This window comes from Drosophila subpulchrella, unplaced genomic scaffold (genome assembly GCF_014743375.2).
Source record: "Drosophila subpulchrella strain 33 F10 #4 breed RU33 unplaced genomic scaffold, RU_Dsub_v1.1 Primary Assembly Seq370, whole genome shotgun sequence".
Taxonomy (NCBI): Eukaryota; Metazoa; Arthropoda; class Insecta; order Diptera; family Drosophilidae; genus Drosophila; species Drosophila subpulchrella.
This window is the reverse complement of record NW_023665591.1, coordinates 1,385,252-1,404,378: the sequence shown is the minus strand read 5'-3', so window position 1 is coordinate 1,404,378 and position 19,127 is coordinate 1,385,252. Positions and strand designations below refer to the sequence as shown.

General features: G+C 43.8%; 1 protein-coding gene across 1 annotated transcript in view; it reads right to left on the bottom strand.

The window, feature by feature from the left end:
* Nucleotides 1–593: 593 nt before the first annotated feature.
* Nucleotides 594–19,127, bottom strand: part of LOC119561808 — a 29,723-nt gene continuing 11,189 nt past the window's right edge. Inside the window, exon 3 of the mRNA XM_037875287.1 lies at nucleotides 594–778. Coding sequence (XP_037731215.1) covers nucleotides 594–778 — 185 coding nt within the window. The remainder of the gene's footprint in view (nucleotides 779–19,127) is intronic.

Genomic DNA, 19,127 nt, shown 5'->3' with positions numbered 1-19,127 from the left:
GATTGGAGTCCACTTCTTCTTCACATATATCGTTGAAGCACCTGCGCTTGCTCTTTTTTATCATTCTTTCCAGGTTTCGTCTTCTCTTCCTGAAATGAATTTGGAGCGGCTCAAATTCGGGTCTTCCTCTTGAGCATTGGTATGCGCGTCTTGAACTGTGGCAGTCTTTCCTGGCTTCCGCTATATCTTAGTTCCACCAGTATGCTGGCCTACGTCTGGATGGGTTCTTCCCCTTTCTCTATAACTGCATCACAGGCAAACTTGGTTTATTCTGCGATGTGGTTTGTGCGTTCTTCTGTTGAACCACTTACGGAAAGGTCTTTAAATAACATTTGTACCATCTTTACATCTATCATTTCTGTTTTGTACCCTGTCACAGTCTTAGGAACCCGTGATTGGCCGTTTCTCGCCTTTATTAAGCAGCTTATTGCTTCATGGTCGCTACCCGTATAAGTGTCACTAACCTCCCAGTTGGACCCCGTTGCCAAACTCACAAATGAAAGGTCAATGATGGAGCTGGTACCGGCTCTAGAGAACGTCGGCCTTTATCGCTGTTTTAGCTCGTCTGTTGCTTCCTCCACCTTCTTGTCGTGCTAGTCCTTTCCCGGCACTTCAAAGTCGCTACTGGAGTCCAAGAGTCGCCTTGGTTTGACCCTCGGAATTTGCTTCTTATGGGCGTCTTTGAGCCCGTCCCGCTCGGTCCTCGGCTTGGCATTGGGTACTCTCACGACTTTGAGAGCTGGATTTGGTGTTTCTGGTACCGGTTTGGTTTCGGGAGCTGGTTATGGTTCGATAGGGACTGACTTTCTAGTATCGGGTGCCTTCCCCAGGGTGTCGCTTTCGGGGTGTGCGCGATCCACTTCTTTGCACTCCTTCTTGTGCTGCCTGCCTCCTTTTTGGGGTTGGGAATGAGACCGGATTGGCCTGGGTTATATGATGGACGTTGATGCACTACGAGCAGTACAAACAAGTGGCCCAACGACACCAAGCACGTGCTTGTTACGCGCGGGGCCCTTCTATAAATTTGGGCAAAAATGCGATTTCGCGAGGAAGATACAAAAAACAAATAGAGACGGGACACAAATGAAAATAAAAGAAGCAACTAAGAATGAAGCAAATGAGTTAAAATATTAGTTTTTAATACCGGGATAGAAGATGATGTGCAAATTAAATGGTAAAGATTGTTATAATTATTACATAGAACGCGAAAGGGCTCGTGCAGACAAAAATTTGATGTACATCGTGGCAAATTTAGGGGAAAATAATTTCGTGTTAGTCTAGCAGGGACATTGAAAGTTAGGCGGTTTACAAGTTCTACAGAATCAATATCACCTCTAATAAGATTTTGCATAAAAATAGTACCAAGCATTGTTCTACGATTTACAAGTGTAGGTAAATTAAGCAATAGTAATCTACTCTGATAGGAAGGTAGCCTTACGTTTTGATCCCAGTTCAAACTACGAAGGGCAAAAAGAAGAAATTTTTTTTGTACCGACTCAATACGGTCAATGTGCACTTGATATTGTTAACTCCAAACCGAAGAACAATATTCCAAAATAGGACGGACAAGGGAGGTAAATAATAATTTGGTTGTATAAGGGTCATCAAATTCTTTTGACCAACGCTTTATAAACCCAAGAACACTCATGGCCTTGTTGACAGTGGACATTATGTGGCAGTCAAATTTAAGTTTTGGGTCCAGAAGAACGCCTAAGTCATTAACGGAATATAAACGGTCGAGTGACGTATTTTGAAGAGAGTAACTAACAAAAGTAGGAGTACCCCTATAAAAAGTCATAACGTTGCATTTAAGGCAGTTCAAATTTAAAAGGTTATACTCACACCATCCCTGAAAACAATCAATATCTGACTGTAAGTTGGAACCCGACGCTATATCGTTATATGATAAACAAAGCTTAACATCATCAGCATACATTAGTACACGAGAATGTTTTATGGTAGAGGGAAGATCGTTAATAAACAAAGTAAACAGCAAAGGACCCAAATGACTACCCTGAGGCACTCCAGATGTCACGTAGATCAATTTTGAAACAGCGTTCTTGAATATAACCCTCTGAGTCCTACCATTCAAATAACTTGAAATCCAAGTTAATAGCTTACATGGAAACCCAAGCTGATTTAATTTGAATAATAGAAGAGAGTGGTTGACAGAGTCAAAGGCCTTACTAAAATCTGTATATATAACGTCAGTCTGCATTTTTTTCTTAAATCCATTTATTACAATAGATGACAATTCAAGAAGGTTGGTGGTGGTCGATCTTCGCTTAACAAAACCATGCTGACACGGTGATATTAGCGAGGAACATAAATGTTGCAAATGAGAAGTAATAATACGTTCAAATGCTTTAGGAATTGCCGACAATTTGGAAATACCTCTATAATTCCGGGCATCCGCCTTCGCACCCTTTTTGTGAAGTGGAATGATAAAAGAGTCCTTCCAGATAGTAGGAAAAACTGATGATGAAATAGACAAATTAAAAAGTTTAAGAATCGGTTAAGCTATGGTTGACGCACAAAACTTTAGCCCACACCCGGGGAGTCCATCTGGACCGGGAGAATAAGTTGGCGTTGTTGTTGCTAAGTCTCTTATGAGAGAACTTTCCGTAATTTCAGGGGTAAAAATACAGTTTGCCCTATTTAAGGGATTAGGGTAGTTAGAATTTGACCAAGCAACCGAACTATAAGTAGTTTGGAAAAACTCGGCAAATAAATCAGCAATTTCAGAATCCGTCGATGCCTCCATTGAGTTAAAACGTACAGATGAAGGCAATGCCGACGACTTACGCTTGGCATTAACAAAGTTATAAAACTGCTTCGGATCATTTGAAAATTCGAATTTACATCGACTTAAATACATAGAATAGCAATGACTATTGAGAACATTAAAGTCCGATCGAGCCACCACATATTTCGAAAAATCAGATGGCTTACCCGATTTTTATACTTTTTATAGGTGTTTGTTTTAAGGTTTTTAAGTCTTTGAAGCGCATTGGTAAACCAAGGAGGCCTGTTTAGCTTTGAAGGAAGCCTATCAGGAACGCATTCATTAAAAAAAGTATTTAACACTATATAGAAGAGTTCAGTGGCACTTTCAATATCCATACAATTGTACAAGTCTGTCCAATTATATTGAGAAATCATATCGTTAAGTTTTTTATAGTCACATTTTCGAAAACATCTCATTTTAGTTTGAGGAACTAAAGGAGAGAGGGTATCAACGCATGGGGGGCAGATTGTCAATTCCATTGTTGGATGATATCGGTCTTCAGGTACAACAAGAGCGTCAATTCTAGATACCGTGACTTCAGACGGGTCTGAAACAAACACGAGATCTAGTTGTCTATTTAATGAATTCCGTATAAAGCTTACTTGCTGTAACGATAATTCTAGAAGACCATCCACAAAATCATGGGCGGATAGAGGTATAGCGACAAGTGAGTCAGTAGAAGAAGACCAAGAGATATCAGGGAGATTAAAGTCACCCAAAACAATCAAAAGGTCTCTGTTAGAAAGAAGGGATAGAACAGATTTTATGGCAGACAGATGGTGCTCATAAATTATTAAATCAGAGCCAGGTGGAATATAGGAACATGTTACAAAAATAGATATGGATTGCAAGGAAACTTTCACACTAACAAATTCAATTTCGTTATGAGTATCAAAGTAAATTTTTTCAGATGTGAGGCTAGTGGTAACGGCAATCAGCACACCGCCTCCCCTACGGGAGGAGCGATCGGTCCTATAGGCATTAAAGTTATTTGACAGAACTTCAGAGTCAGATATCTCTGGTTTCAGCCAAGTTTCCGTAAAAGCCAAAATATCTGCAGTAAATGCAGAGGAGTCAGCATAAGGCTTGGGTAGCTTCATATTTAGTCCCCTAACATTTTGATAAGCCAAAAATAAACTTTTTAGTTTTTTGGCGCAGTGGAGGGTCTGTTATTTGTTCTCGGTTTATTGGGAACAAATTCTTTTATTACTTAATCATCATTAAGCCAAAAGCTTTCAGAGAGTAGTACCTTAAACACATCAGGCGGTGCAAATATTTTAAAAGAGGATATACTACGAGCGTATGAAAATCGAAATTGTTCAACTAAAATATTCTCGGATGGGAATTTTTCACGTATAAATTCCAAGACATCCTCTGATGTAGTATCTGGGGTGAATCTAGAAACAAATAATTGCTTCCTATGAGGAACAACTGACAGTTTCTTACGTCCCCCAGCAGCAGATTGAACCACACTAAGCTGAGAGCCAGAATCGATTCCTACTGTACCTATAAGTACGGTCGGCACCGTAGCCGGCACTGAAGATTTTTTTACCACCAGACTTCGAGAAACAGTGACTCCACCTGAATCAGCTGTATCCCTAGGCGCAGTTGGTTCGCTTACCCCAGTGTCGACAGAAACTGCTGCAGCTACCAAGTTCGGATTAGGGGAGGATACCGTGACCGTGTTAACTGCCGCTAAGCTGGCTTTTTTGCGTTTAGGCGACTCAGTTAGTAATTTTTTATTATTAAATTGGGCACAAACGGAATTGAACCCCTCATTGAGCTGTTTAAAGGCACCTGAGAGATTCACAAGGCTGTCTCGAGTCTGCTTCATAAAGCCGCTCATCTCAACTACCATTTCCTTGCAGGATCCACATGACCACATGAGACCAGAATTCAGATCAATGAAGTCTTTGACTCTGCCAGTGAATCCTGCGCATTTAACGTGCATCATCGATTCGCAGAGCCAGCAGAAAATAAAAGGGTCTTTAGTTGAAGCCGAAAGAGTACAATTTTTCTTACAGCAGACAAGAGCCATTTTAGAAGATGAAATAAAAATAAAATAAAATATGAAAAATACCTTAAGTAAATTTGGCACTGGGATCAAATTCCAAAACCACAAAGGCACAAAACACGAAAAAAAATAAGAGCGCGAGATCGCGTTTTAGTTTAAAAGTAAGAGAGCACGAGAGAATAAATCTTCTATCGACTGAGCGTTGCTTGTGGGACACTGACAACTTTACGCACGAACAGTTACAATGTAAAGCAAGCAAGAGAGAGAGAATAAGAGAAAAGCACTCCAAAAATCTACCAGAAAATCGGCAGGTTCCAAGAGAGTTTAAATTACAGTTGTAATATAGAGCGGGAGAGAGAGTGGGAATAAAAGAGTTTTAGCAAGATTAGTGAGTTTAAAATTACACTAACAAAGCTAGGAGATTAAACAAATCTAATAGAAATGTTAAAATATCTATAACCACATACCCGTTTAATGGGGGATCAAGTCAAAAACACTAACACAACTATTAGGCTAAGCTTTGTTAAAAAACAAACACAAGAAACTCGCAAAAAATCACCGAAAAAGACAAAAACTCAGAGCACAAAAGTAAACACATCTGTTCACAAGCGACGCTAAATCGATCTTACCCGTCTTCCCTCTGTGTGGAGCGTCTGCGCCCCGAGCCAATTTTTTTTTGTTTTTATTATTAACTTTGTTTTGATTTACTTAATCTTCTCTTAATTTTGTGAGATGTGACACATTAGGGTTAGCAACTCCTCATATGCTTAGCGATCTTCACAGCCGCTTCCCAAAGACCGCCAAAGTGTGGCGACCAAGGAGGAATGAAACACCAATCAATAGCCTCCGCTAGGCAAAAATCCAATGTAGCTCTCTGATGATCGTTGCTAAGGAATAGGCGCCTTAGTTCGAGCAGCTCATTGCGAGGGCCAACAAAGTTGGTTGCATTATCAGACCAAATCTGCCACGCCCTTCTTCTAGTGCATATAAATCTTTTGAGGCCACGATCAACTCCAAATGAATAGCCTTTGTGGCGAAACAAATGAAGACATTTTACTACTCGCTTCGCACCTCTGACTTGTAGAGAAATGGCCCGCAAAAGTCAATGCCAGTGACGTCGAATGCATGAGATCCATCAAGTCGTTCCTTTTGAAGATCCGCCATTATATGCTCCACTACTCGAGGCTTCATTCGAAAACATCTAATACATTTGTTCACTGCCTTCATCACCGTCTTTCTCCCACCAATAGGCCAATATTGGGATCGAATTATGCCGAGTAGTGCCGTAGCCCAGTGTGCAGATTGCGTTCATGAAAGTGAGCAATAAGGGCAATAGTGACCGAATGACTCCGTGGTAATATAATTGGATGACGCCCATTAAAATCCAGCGAAGAATTCCTTAGCCGACCATCCACTCTAAGAAGCCCAAATTGATCAATGAATGGCGAAAGAGATGCAAGCGAGCTGGACGAGTGCACCAATCCCTTCAACTGCAATGATTTGATGTCATCCCATAAATGCGAGCGCTGGACAAGACGAAGCAACAGCAGAGTACCGCCTTGAAGATCAGACACCGTGAGCGTAGGGCGACGGATGCGACTACTAAACTTATAGACGTATCCAAAAATTTTTTGATGGCCACTATGTCTTCGTATGGAGATATTATTAGTAAAATCCTCCGGCGAACCTCAAGCGTTGGCTTTTCAGCAATGATTGGGGTCAGCCAGTCAGCTTTGGGGCCACAAAGGAATTTTGGTCCATGAGCGCAGAGAGGAGACTCGTTGAGCTCAGCAGGAAAAGCACCTCGGGAGAGAATGTCAGCTGGATTTTAAGAAGTTGGAACATATCGCCACTCCACTAAATCAGTTAGCTCTTGAATGGCAGCTACTCGGTTCGCTACAAAAATATTGAATCTGGACGGCTCGTCTCGGATCCATGAAAGCGCAACAGCAGAGTCGCTCCAGCAGTGCAGCTTTCCCTCAATTGCACTTGTCCCAGCCACTTCTGCGATGAGCCTAGAAAGGAGTTCAGCCCCACAAAAGTCCAGCTTGGGCACAGTGAGTGTTTTCAGGGGGGCTTCCCTTGACTTTGAGCAAAGTAATTGAGGTCGGCCGTTGCAAACGATGTAGACACAGGCACCATATGCTTCTATGCTAGCATCACAAAATCCATGAATCTCACTCTCAGAGTTTGGAGAGAGAACCAGCCGAGGAAATGACGAAAGCCTAATCTGCCCAAATCTCGTGCATATAGTAATCCATTCCGTATTCTGTGACTCAGGAAGACTTTCATCCCAGGATAACTTCTCCTTGCACAGTTGTTGAAGAAAAATTTTCGATTTTGTGATCACAGGTCCAACCAACCCGAGAGCATCGTAGAATCGCGCTATTGCAGACAGGACAGATCGCCTGCAGGGGCTTGAGGTTGACTGTAAGACCGAAAAGGAAAACAATAGTTGATCAGAAACTGGATCCCAAGCGAGACCTAAGGTTTTTGCAAAATCAGTGCCATCATCAAACTTCAAATAGGACTCCTTATCCTTGTCTGCAACTCCATCTAAAACAGCCGACACATTGGAGCACCACTTTCTAAGCTTAAATTTTCCCTTGGCTAGAAGTTTTGATGCCTGATCCATAATGATGACTACCTCTTCCTTGGACTTGGCTCCAGATATCAAATCATCCACATAAAAATCGCGTCGAATGACCTCAGCCCCAAGCGGAAACGCTGTATGCTCGTCTGCTGCCAACTGATGCATAGCTCGAACAGCCAGAAATGATGCTGGCTTCGTGCCATAAGTAACGGTGTCTAGCTTAAACACCCGCAATTGATCCTGGGGGGAATCCCTCCACAAAATGCATTGCAAATGGCAGTCCTCAGGCTGAAACCTAACACAACGGTACATTTTGCAAGTGTCTCCGGTGATTGCTACTGGGTGTAAACGAAACCGAAGAAGAATCTGGAACAGCTTAGGCTGAATTACAGGGCCTGCCATAAGAACATCGTTGAAAGAATAGCCTGAGGAACTGGCCCCCGATCCATCAAAAAGTACGCGACACTTTGTGGTGGTCTTCCTTTATAACGCAATGATGTGGCAAGAAGCATCGGCAAAACCCGATGTCAGCGGCAGAAACTAGATCATGGTATTCCTTTATGAATGCTGCATATTGAGCCGACGGCTGGCCGACGATTCAACTTTCTTCGATAAGCTTGCTGGTAGGACTCTCCCAAGAGATCTAGATTGAGCTTAGCAGGCAGACGAACAGAATAATCACCAGCTTGCAAACGGACGACGTGTCTTACGAAATGTGCTTCCCAAAATCGTCGAAGAAGATCATCTTACCGATCAAAACTATTCTCTCTACTATCGAAAGGTACATCTTGAGACGACATTAAGGACGAGCCATTGGAAAGGACATAACCTCCAGAAACAACCCAACCCAGACGCGTCTTTTGAATTAGGGGTAGTCCAGGTGGGAGGTAGATTTGGCCTACGCACAACATCTCGTAAAAGAGACTGGCTCCGATTAAAAGGTCCACCCGCTTGGGAGTATATAATCTTGGGTCAGCTAACTGTACGTAGGTATTTTCCCATTGCCGATGTCGACGTTGAAGCTAGGCTGTCGCTCTGTTAGGTTCGGAGAAATCACCGCGGTAATGCTGGCTGAGTATTCGGAAGTTCGGGAATGAATTGTAATATTAACCGAGTGACCATCCGTCACAAAACTGGAATCTCCTATTCCAGTTACAGATCCTGAAGATTTTATTTTCTTTATTTGAAGCTGATTTGCGAATCGGGACGTTGTTAGATGCAGTTGGGAGCCCGAATCGAGTAGAGCTTGACCCGGAACGGTTTTTTACTAAAACGCTAACCGTATTGGGTATTCTGTTACTTCCCACCTGATTGCCAACGTCCTGCATCGCTGCTTCAGAAATGATGCCATTGACTCCCACGTAGGAATTAAGTTGACGAAGACAGGGTCCTCTAAACGCTCTTCCCACTTTTCCTGACTGGCCAGATCCAACCTTTGGAATAGGACTTGGTCGATAATGCATCCTGCGATTTTTTTCGTCGTGCCCAGTCCTTTCAGAGCGCGAATAAAAGCGTTGAATTTATCTGACAGCTCCCAAAGTGTCGAGACGGAACCACTCTGCACGGCCTTTAGTCCCAGGATCTCACTAACGTGTGGCTGAAAATCCAAACCATGATTATTAAATTTATTTTACAGCAAAGCCAAAGCAATTGCGTAGTTGCCATCCAAAATTTCCAATGAGCGAATAGTTTCCCTCAGGCATGATCGTAGATGCTGCAGCTTTTCTACGTTGGTGACGTCCGGATAACTATCTATGATCGTGGCAAACATTGAATCGGCCAGTCATGTATTCTCTCTTCCCCCAAATTTTGCAGCAGCCAAGCCAAAGTCTTTTCACTTTTCGGCGTTCTCGATTATCAATAAGTTAATTTTGGCTTCGATTCTCTTCATGGCGCCCGAACAGGGACTTCGAAAAGTTTTGTTCGAACTTAAAATCATTTCAAAGACCGCTTAGCTGCTTGCAAATTTCGGGGCCAAGACTTGGCATTTATTTTAGACTCGCAAATTTCGGCGCCAACAATTGGCATTTTTCGGACATTGCGAATTTCGACTTAGAATTTTTTGGACTTTCTTTCGGAAGTTGAGCTAACATCTATGGACCGCAACGCCAACTTGAGGGAAGTGGATTCATCTGATGACCAGGTAACCGTATCAAATCGCTGCAAAAATAATAGTTGCAACTATTGCCTTGGCATTGTCAAAATAATAATAATAATTGGAAGCAAAACAATTTTCGTGCCTATATATTCCCAATAACCACAAATAAAAACCGCCACAAAAAATTGTGAGATAACCAATACAAAAAATCCATAAATAAATTCAAGTGAACAGCCACATAGTTTTGGTGCCGCCCTCGCGAAAGAGATTAACAAGCGTAACAGCGTCAGTGCCGGTGGAAAGTAACAGTTAGTTCTCGATGTGTCTGCCTTTTCGTTTCGATTTTGTTATAGCTGTTTTAACTTCGATTTTAGGCAGACCGCTAAGCGCCAGTGCAACGAACTGCAACTGCTTGTGTTTTCTCTTTCGGGTGTTGGTGCACTCTCTTAATTACGTTTTCGTCTCTCATTTCTTTTGTTACGCCAAATGCTCTACACTTAAACAAATTTATTCGAGCCACCTAGAAACATAACTACATAAATACACAAAAAAAAGAGAAAACTATTTGCTGTATTGTAATAAATGAAATAATCTTTAATTAAAATGGCACCTACAAAAACCAAAAAGAATGAAAGAATGAAAGCGCATCGGAGACAGAAGGGGAGATGGAAGATAGCTGCTCCTCGGTGCAATTAACGAAATTATTTTCGCAGGTAGATAGGGTTGGTGAAGATATTACAAGAATGAGGAAAGCTTTCGAGGAAAATACAATTTCGTTTAACCCGCTTCAAATTCAATGTCGACTGGAAATTTTAAATTCATATATTGCAAAAGCCATGGCATTGCAGTCGGAAATTGTTATAATAGATCCAGATAACCGGACTAGGTCGGCATTAGAAGAAAATTGCGTAATTACCAAGGCATTATATATGTCAGCTGCTGGTACAGGTGAAAACCATAAACAGCAGGCTTTAGTCACGGGCAGTTTACATTCAAATTTGCCAAAATTGAAGTTACCAAAATTTGGCGGCAAACATTCAGAGTATAAACAATTTATTGGAATTTTTGAGCAACTGGTTGACTCTGATAATTCGTTATCTAACATCGAAAAATTTAACCATTTGTTAGCCTGCCTTTCTGACGAGGCATTGGGAACAATAAAAGCTCTTCAAGTCTCAGATGCAAGTTATAAAAAGGCATTAGCGAGTTTAAATAGAGTCTATGACAACAAGTGTTTAATTTTCTTTGAAAATCTAGCGCAGCTGTTTGAAATCCCTTCAATAACAAAACCATCTGCGTCTGCCTTGAGGTTAATAATTGATACAGTAAGTGCAATTTTCGATTCGCTTATGTCCCTAGGGGACGAAAAAGATATTGTCAATGCGGTGATTATACATTTAGTGCTTTCAAAGGTAGATCCGTACACCAAATCCAAGTATGAGGAACAGCTTAATTATGATGAACTGCCTAAATGGTCTGATTGCGTAAATGTTTTAGATCGTCGATATTAACATGTGTCAGCCGAGGAAGCCTCGGGGGTAAAGGGAAAAAATTTTTTGGAAACGCCCTCTGGAAGCAAGAAAATTACTAGGAATTCATATACTTGCTCCAGGGTCAATAACACAAGTGATCCAAAATGTTTATATTGCAGTCCTAATCATTTTATAGTTAATTACCAGGGATTTAGCGGAATGCCAGTTTTAGATCGTTTTAACTTTGCCAAAATGAAGCAATTATGTATTAATTGTCTAAATGCGGGACATAAAGTATTTAAGTGCACAGCATCCAAATGTCGGGTATGCTCACACGCACATAATACTCTACTACATCGATACCAAAACTTGAGTGAGCCACATCAAGGTAGAAGCTGGCAGGACCAGCAAGGGCAAGGTACTAATGCTTCTCAGGCTCCTACCCTTTCGGCTCAGGTTCTTCAAGACACTTCAGAAATTAACCAAGTAATTCCAGCAACAGCCGTTGTTAATGTTCGCGATCGATTTGGTCAGCTCCATCGAGCCAGGGCTCTATTAGAGTCAGGGTCTCAAGTTAATTTCATGAGAGAAAGCCTTGCTCAGGTTTTAAAATTGTCAAGAACAATTAAATGTCTTACTATCACATCAGTGGGAGAATCAAATTCCATTGCCAGAAGTAAAGTCACAACTACGTTATATTCGCGGCTCAATGGACACGTTTTTACGTCTGAATTTTGGGTACTGCGAACCATAACTAGCAATCAGCCAGATAATATGCTTCCTGCAAGGCAGTGGAAAATTCCGGCCGGCGTAGACTTAGCGGATCCAGAGTTCCACAAGCCGCAAAGAGTTGATATTTTGCTCGAAGCAGACTCCTTCTTTGATTTGTTGTGCAGTGGTCAAATCAAACTCACCAATAGAGGTCCATTGCTACAAAAAACACTATTGGGATGGGTTGTTTCTGGACGGTGTAAGCAACAACAAAAAGAAGCTACTTCTTGTATCGCCTTGTCGAAGGAAGACATGGTTTTAGGAGGACTTGTTGAAAGGCTTTGGGAGTTAGATACCGTCCCAGAAAATAAAGAACTTGTTAAGTTTTCACCATAACAAATTGCCTGCGAGGATCACTTCGTAAAAAACGTAGCCAATTCAAATTGTGGTCGTTTTTTAGTCCGTTTGCCTTTTAAATCTGATCCGCTCGTGCTTGGATCCTCGTTCGATGTCGCTAAACGTAGATTTTTATCATTAGAGCGTAGAAGTCTAAAAGCCTCACTTCGAGAAATGTACATCGCTTTTATGAAAGAATATTTGGAGCTGGGTCTTATGTCTCCAGCATGCAATAAGATTCCACCAGGACCGCACTACTTCATACCACATCAATGCGTTCTGAGGCCTGATAGTACCCACTATTCAGAGAGAACTGTTGTTATCACTTGTTAGATTTCGTTTAAATCGATTCGGTTTAACAGCAGATATATCGAAAATGTATAGGCAAGTAAGTCTCGCAGAAGAAGATCATAACTATCAACTGATAGTATGGCGCGAGAATTTATCTGAGAGCTACAAATATTTCGCCTTAATACAGTCACCTACGGAACGTCTTCAGCTCCATTTTTAGCCATCCGTAGCTTACAAGAACTTGGAGTTCGTAATAGGGATAAGCATGAAATTGGTTCATACATAATTTGCAACGACTTTTATGTGGATGACATGCTTACTGGAGCCGATGATATTGACACCTTAAACGTGATGTGGAATCAAGTGTCAGAAATTCTCAATAGTGGCGGTTTCCAGCTGTCTAAATGGTTTTCAAACCATCCACAACTAGAAAAAGGGAACAACACTGAAAAATCCCTAAATTTCAATGATACCGATTCGACCAAAGCCTTGGGTATGCGGTGGATGCCACACATAGGCACATTTCGATTTCATTTAGATGAGAGCTTTACAAACTTGACTCCCACAAAACGCACAATTCTTTCAGTAAGCGCGCGGCTTTTTGATGTCTTGGGATTGCTGTGCCCCATTGGCCTTACATCTAATATTCTTCTTCAAAGCCTTTGGCTGGGTCCTATGTCTCCAACATGCAGTATCATAAGTACCACCAGGACCGAACTACTTCATACCACATCAATGCGTTCTGAGGCCTGATAGTACCTCAACCAAACTTCGAGTCGTGTTTGATGCGTCTGCAAAGACAACTTCAGTGCAGTCATTAAATGACATTTTAATGGTGGGGCCCACTATTTAGAGAGAACTGTTCTTATCACTTGTTAGATTTCATTTAAATCGATTCGCTTTAACAGCAGATATATCGAAAATGTATAGGCATGTAAGTCTCGCAGAAGAAGATCGTAACTATCAACTGATAGTATGGCGCGAGAATCCATCTGATGAGCTACAAATATTTCGTCTTAATACAGTCGCCTACGGAACGTCTTCAGCTTCATTTTAAGCCATCCGTAGCTTACAAAAACATGGAGTTCGTAATAGAGATAAGCATGAAATTGGTTCATACATAATTTTCAACGACTTTTATGTGGATGACATGCTTACTGGAGCCGATGATATTGATACCTTGAACGTGATGTGGAATCAAGTGTCAGAAATTCTCAATAATGGCGGTTTCCAGCTGTCTAAATGGTTTTCAAACCATCCACAACTAGAAAAAGGGAACAACACTGAAAAATCCCTAAATTTCAATGATACCGATTCGACCAAAGCCTTGGGTAAGCGGTGGATGCCACACACAGACACATTTCGATTTCATTTAGATGAGAGCTTTACAAAATTGACTCCCACAAAACGCACAATTCTTTCAGTAAGCGCGCGGCTTTTTGATGTCTTGGGATTGCTGTGCCCCATTGGCCTTACATCTAAAATTCTTCTTCAAAGCCTTTGGCAACTTCAACTGGAATGGGATGAATCCATTCCGATGTCGTTACATACGAGTTGGGAAAGGTTAAAGAAGAATCTACTTAATCTTTAGGCAGTCACAATTCCTAGGTACACGTTTGCCAGTGGGTGCTCAGCCCTTCAAGTTCACGGTTTCGCAGATGCATCCAGCCAAGCTTACGGATGTTGCATTTACATTCGAGCAATCGAAAGCGGTCAGGCTCATTGTCGATTGCTAGCAGCGAAATCGAGAGGGGCTCCACTAAAAAAGAAAACCATACCAAGGCTTGAATTATGTGCCGCCACACTTTTGGCACAATTTTGGTCCTACGTCAAACAAGTTCTTGACAAATGTGAAATCGAGAGTGTTTATTTCTGGACAGACTCAGAAATAACATTACATTGGATAAAGTCTCAACCTTCGTCACTTGCTGTTTTTGTTTTAAACAGGGTAGCCACAATTCAATACCTATCAGAAAATATATCCTGGCGACATGTCCCTTCGCAGTTTAATCCAGCAGACATTGCGTCCCGTGGCTGCGATGTAAGTGAATTGACTGAGTCCATCTGGTTCGAAGGTCCGAAATTTCTGTATGAAAATGAGTCATCATGGCCAGAAAACTCGCATTTTTTTATACCTTTCGAATTAAAAAACTCAGAGTTAAAAAGAGCTGCCCAAGTGTGTATAGCCGTCGAGCTATCAACTCCGTTTGAATTTATTACTCTTATCTCATCGTTTTCCAAGCTCATTAGAATTCTTGGATACGCTTACAGATTTTTAAACCTAGCTAAATCACGAGAAAGATCAGTAAGTCTGACTGCTAGAGAGTTACAACTATCATTTTTTAAACTGATGGAAATCATCCAAAAAATGTCTTTGTAGAAGAGTACAAGAAAATTAAAAAAGGACATGTTTTACAACCCAGTTTGCAGATGATGACGCCCTTCATACAAAAGTTTTCTGAAGCTGGTAGAAGATTTTCGCTAATTCGGGTGGGAGGTAGACTTTTGCATGCACCTATTTCAGAAAATGCTAAATTTCCGATATTACTCCCTTGTAAAAACCAAATTGTTGATTTGTATCTCCGAAATTTGCATTTGAGAAATTGTCACGCAAATGCAAAAACGATGATCGGTCTTCTTCTGCAAGAAATCTGGTAAACAAATGCTCGCAGAGAATGCACTCGGATGGTTCGAAAATGCATCCATTGTTTTAGATATAAGTCTTTTCTGATGAACCAAATTATGGGAAATCTGCCTGCGGATAGGTTCGAATCCGTAAGGCCATTTCATATTTGTGGCGTAGAATTGTTTGGTCCTATCAATGTCTCGTTGCGTATTCGAGGACGGCCCCCCATTAAGATGTATATTGCTGTATTTGTCTGTTTTGCTTCCAATGCTGTTCACCTGGAACTCGTTACAAATTTGTCGACTGACTCTTTTCTATTGGCTTTTAAAAGCTTCATCGCAAGACGTGGCTTACCGCATCGAGTACATTCCGACAACGCGACGAACTTCGTGGGAGCCACGGGATCAGCAGTCGCAGTTTCAACTGTTCGTCGTGGAGAAGGGCATCGAGTGGAGGTTCATCCCACCACGAGCACCGCACTTCGGCGGTTTGTAGGAGGCGGCCGTGAAGTCAGCGAAGGAAATTCTGGTGCGTCAAGACGCAGACGCGTCCCTAACCGAAGCCGAGGTCAGGGCTTATCTGGCGGACACCGAGGCCGTAAACCGGTCCCAACGAGGGGGAGGTGCTCACTCCAGGGCACCTGCTAATCGGGCAGGCCCTTCGTTCGCTGCCGCAAGGATTAGAGCCAGACGCACCGATCCGAGGTTTGAGATACTCAAAGAGGTGGCAACTGCTATCCACGCTCAGACAGTGGTTCTGGCAGGCGTGGTCCAAGGAATACGTCCACAGCCTTCAGCGCAAAACCAAGTGGCAAACTACATCGCCCCATCTGGAGGTCGGAGCCTTGGTAATCATCCACGAGGACAACACTAAGCCCCAGCGTTGGATTACCGGCAGGGTCATCAGCGTGGTGGCAGGGGCCGATGGCAAAATTCGAGTGGCCGAAATCAAGACCGCAACAGGCGTATTTAAGCGTCCTATTCAGAAGCTGGCTGTACTCCCAATATATTGAAGGCAGGTCCTTCAAGGTGGCCGGAATGTTGAAGCGCAGAACGCTAATCATGAAGTTTAAATTATGTTAAGATACAAATAAGTAACAGCTTAAGAGAGCCCAACAGCGATATGTTCACCGCTTACAGGCCCAGAACTATTATGTTAGATCTATGCTAAGATCGGATTCAGCGGGCCTGCTAGGGCTCTCACAAAACTGCGCTGCTGGGCACAATAAGCCAGTTGAATTTTGAATATCGAATCGGCCAGTCTTGTATTCTCTCTTCCCCCAAATTTTGCAGCAGCCAAGCCAAAGTCTTTTCACTTTTCGGCGTTCTCAATTATCAATAATTTAATTTTAACTTCGATTCTTTTAAGAACTGTTCCGTGCTTTTAACGAAACACAAAATTGATGTGACGAGATGCCCTCCTGGATTCTTAAGTATGTGTTTATCCGAGTCAATACGCATTTGTCAAAGAGTTCAGATATGCATGAAAGTAGTCTTATAGGTGTATACGACGTGGGGATTGTGTGGTCTTTTCCCGGTCTTGCTATCGTTGTTATAATTGACTTTTTCCATCTTACTGGAAGTGGCCAAGTTTTGCGGTGGCATTGAAAAGATGTGTGATGGTGCAAACGCATATGCTTCTTCTTGCTGTAAAGCTTTAGTGAGTTGACGTGAGGCATGTCTTAAGCTTTGCTTAGCAAAGAAATTTTGCGAATTAGAGAGACGGTCACACTGGAAGGGAGGAACCAAGCTCCACGCGACGAAGACACGAGGCTTTTGCTGAAAAACCGGGAATGACGACGGTCGGGGCTCGCGCCGGTATCGCATTTCTACGGGTAAAAAGACATCGAGCTGCACCAGCCACGCTGCACAGGAGAGTAGCTGCCGGCACCCAGGATCAGAAGGATGAGAGGAGTGAAGGGCGTTAGGAAAACAAGTGCGAGTGGTCAGGAAAATAACAATAAACAGAAATATTGTTCGATTGTGGAAATTAAAAATACCAAGAGTACCTTGTTGGGCAAAATTGCGTGGTAATTATAGCTAGTTTTCCCTGCGGCTACGCGGGCGTGGTAGTTCTGGCTAGTTTTCCCTGCGGCTGCGCGGGCGATATTGTCTTAGCTAGTCTCCCTGCGGCTGCGCGCGCATGGTAGTTATGGCTAGTTTTCCCTGCGGCTGCGCGGGCGATATTGTCTTAGCTAGTCTCCCTGAGGCTGCGCGGGCATGGTAGTTCTGGCTAGTTTTCCCTGCGGCTGCAGGGGCATGGTAGTTCTGGCTAGTTTTCCCTGCGGCTACCCGGTCGAGATTGTTTTAGCTGGTTTCCCTGCGGCTCCGCGGGCATGGTAGTTCTGGCTAGTTTTCCCTGCGGCTACGCGGGCGAGGTTGTTTTAGCTAGTTTCCCTGCGGCTGCGCGGGCGTGGTAGTTCTGGCTAGTTTTCCCTGCGGCTGCGCGGGCATGGTTGTTCTGGCTAGTTTTCCCTGCGGCTACGCGGGCGAGGTTGTTTTAGTTAGTTTCCATGCGGCTGCGCGGGCGTGGTAGTTCTGGCTAGTTTTCCCTGCGGCTGCGCGTGCGATATTGTCTTAGCTAGTTTCCCTGCGGCTGCGCGGGCATGGTAGTTTTGGCTAGTTTTCCCTGCGGCTACGCGGGCGATATTGTCTTAGCTAGTTTCCCTGCGGCTGCGCGGGCATGGTAGTTCTGTCTAGTTTTGCCTGCGGCCACGCGGGCATGGTAGTTCTGGCTAGTTTTCCCTGCGGCTACGCGGGCGAGGTTGTTTTAGCTAGTTTCCCTGCGGCTGCGCGGGCGTGGTAGTTCTGGCTAGTTTTCCGTGCGGCTGCGCGTGCGATATTGTCTTAGCTAGTTTCCCTGCGGCTGCGCGGGCATGGTAGTTCTGGCTAGTTTTCCCTGCGGCTACGCGGACGAGGTAGTTTTAGTTAGTTTCCATGCGGCTGCGCGGGCGTGGTAGTTCTGGCTAGCTTTCCCTGCGGTTGCGCGGGCATGGTAGTTCTGGCTAGTTTTCCCTGCGGCTGCGCGAGCGTGGTAGTTCTGGCTAGTTTTCCCTGCGGCTGCGCGGGCATGGTAGTTCTGGCTAGTTTTCCCTGCGGCTGCGCGGGCATGGTAGTTCTGGCTAGTTTTCCCAGCGGCTACGCGGGCGAGGTTGTTTTAGCTAGTTTCCCTGCGGCTCCTCGGGCATGGTAGTTTTGGCTAGTTTTCTCTGTGGCTACGCGGGCGATATTGTCTTAGCTAGTTTCCCTGCGGCTGCGCGGGCATGGTAGTTCTGTCTAGTTTTCCCTGCGGCTACGCGGGCATGGTAGTTCTGGCTAGTTTTTACAGCGGCTACGCGGGCGAAGTTGTTTTAGCTAGTTTCCCTGCGGCTCCGCGGGCATGGTAGTTCTGACTAGTTTTCCCTGCGGCTACGCGGGCGAGGTTGTTTTAGCTAGTTTCCCTGCGGCTGCGCGGGCGTAGTAGTTTTGGCATGTTTTCCTGCGGCTGCGCGGGCGACATTGTCTTAGCTAGTTTCCCTGCGGCTCTTCGGCCAAAGAGCTAGTGGGATGGCTCGCAGGGCGCCGAGCTGAAGGCTACCGAACGGGTCGCAGGTTGCGGATAGCGAGCGCCCTGGTTCTACAGGGTAGCTACGAATAAGCGTGGAAGCGTAAATAAGTAGCCCCGGACAGTCAGCGGGTATCTGCGCCGTAGCAGTACTGACGTCGCGCTTGTGCTGCCGCCTCCGACAAATAGCTCACACATACCCCCTTCCCACACTCTTTGATCCTATCTCTTCCCTACCCACACAACTCATCTCACCCCGGGCTGGACTAAGGTGTCACTTGTACCGTGCCGAGAGTCAATCTGGCTGGGAGCCCGAGTTATCAAAAATCCCAGTCTCAAACGGTGAGCTCAGGCAAGTGGCGACCGCCTGTTCTAAGTCAGCCTTACCCGGGTACATCGGATCTCTGCCCGGGTGGACCTGTCCCTTCTTCGCAGCTCGTGGGAATAAATATGGAGAAATTAACAAATAATAACAACAAAAAAGAGCCCGACACTCTTAAAAAGTCGGAAGTCGTAACCAACGACGACAAGAAGAGCAAGATCACGGCTCCGACTACCCTAGTCCCTGTGACGTCCACCCCTGCCAAGGCCAGCG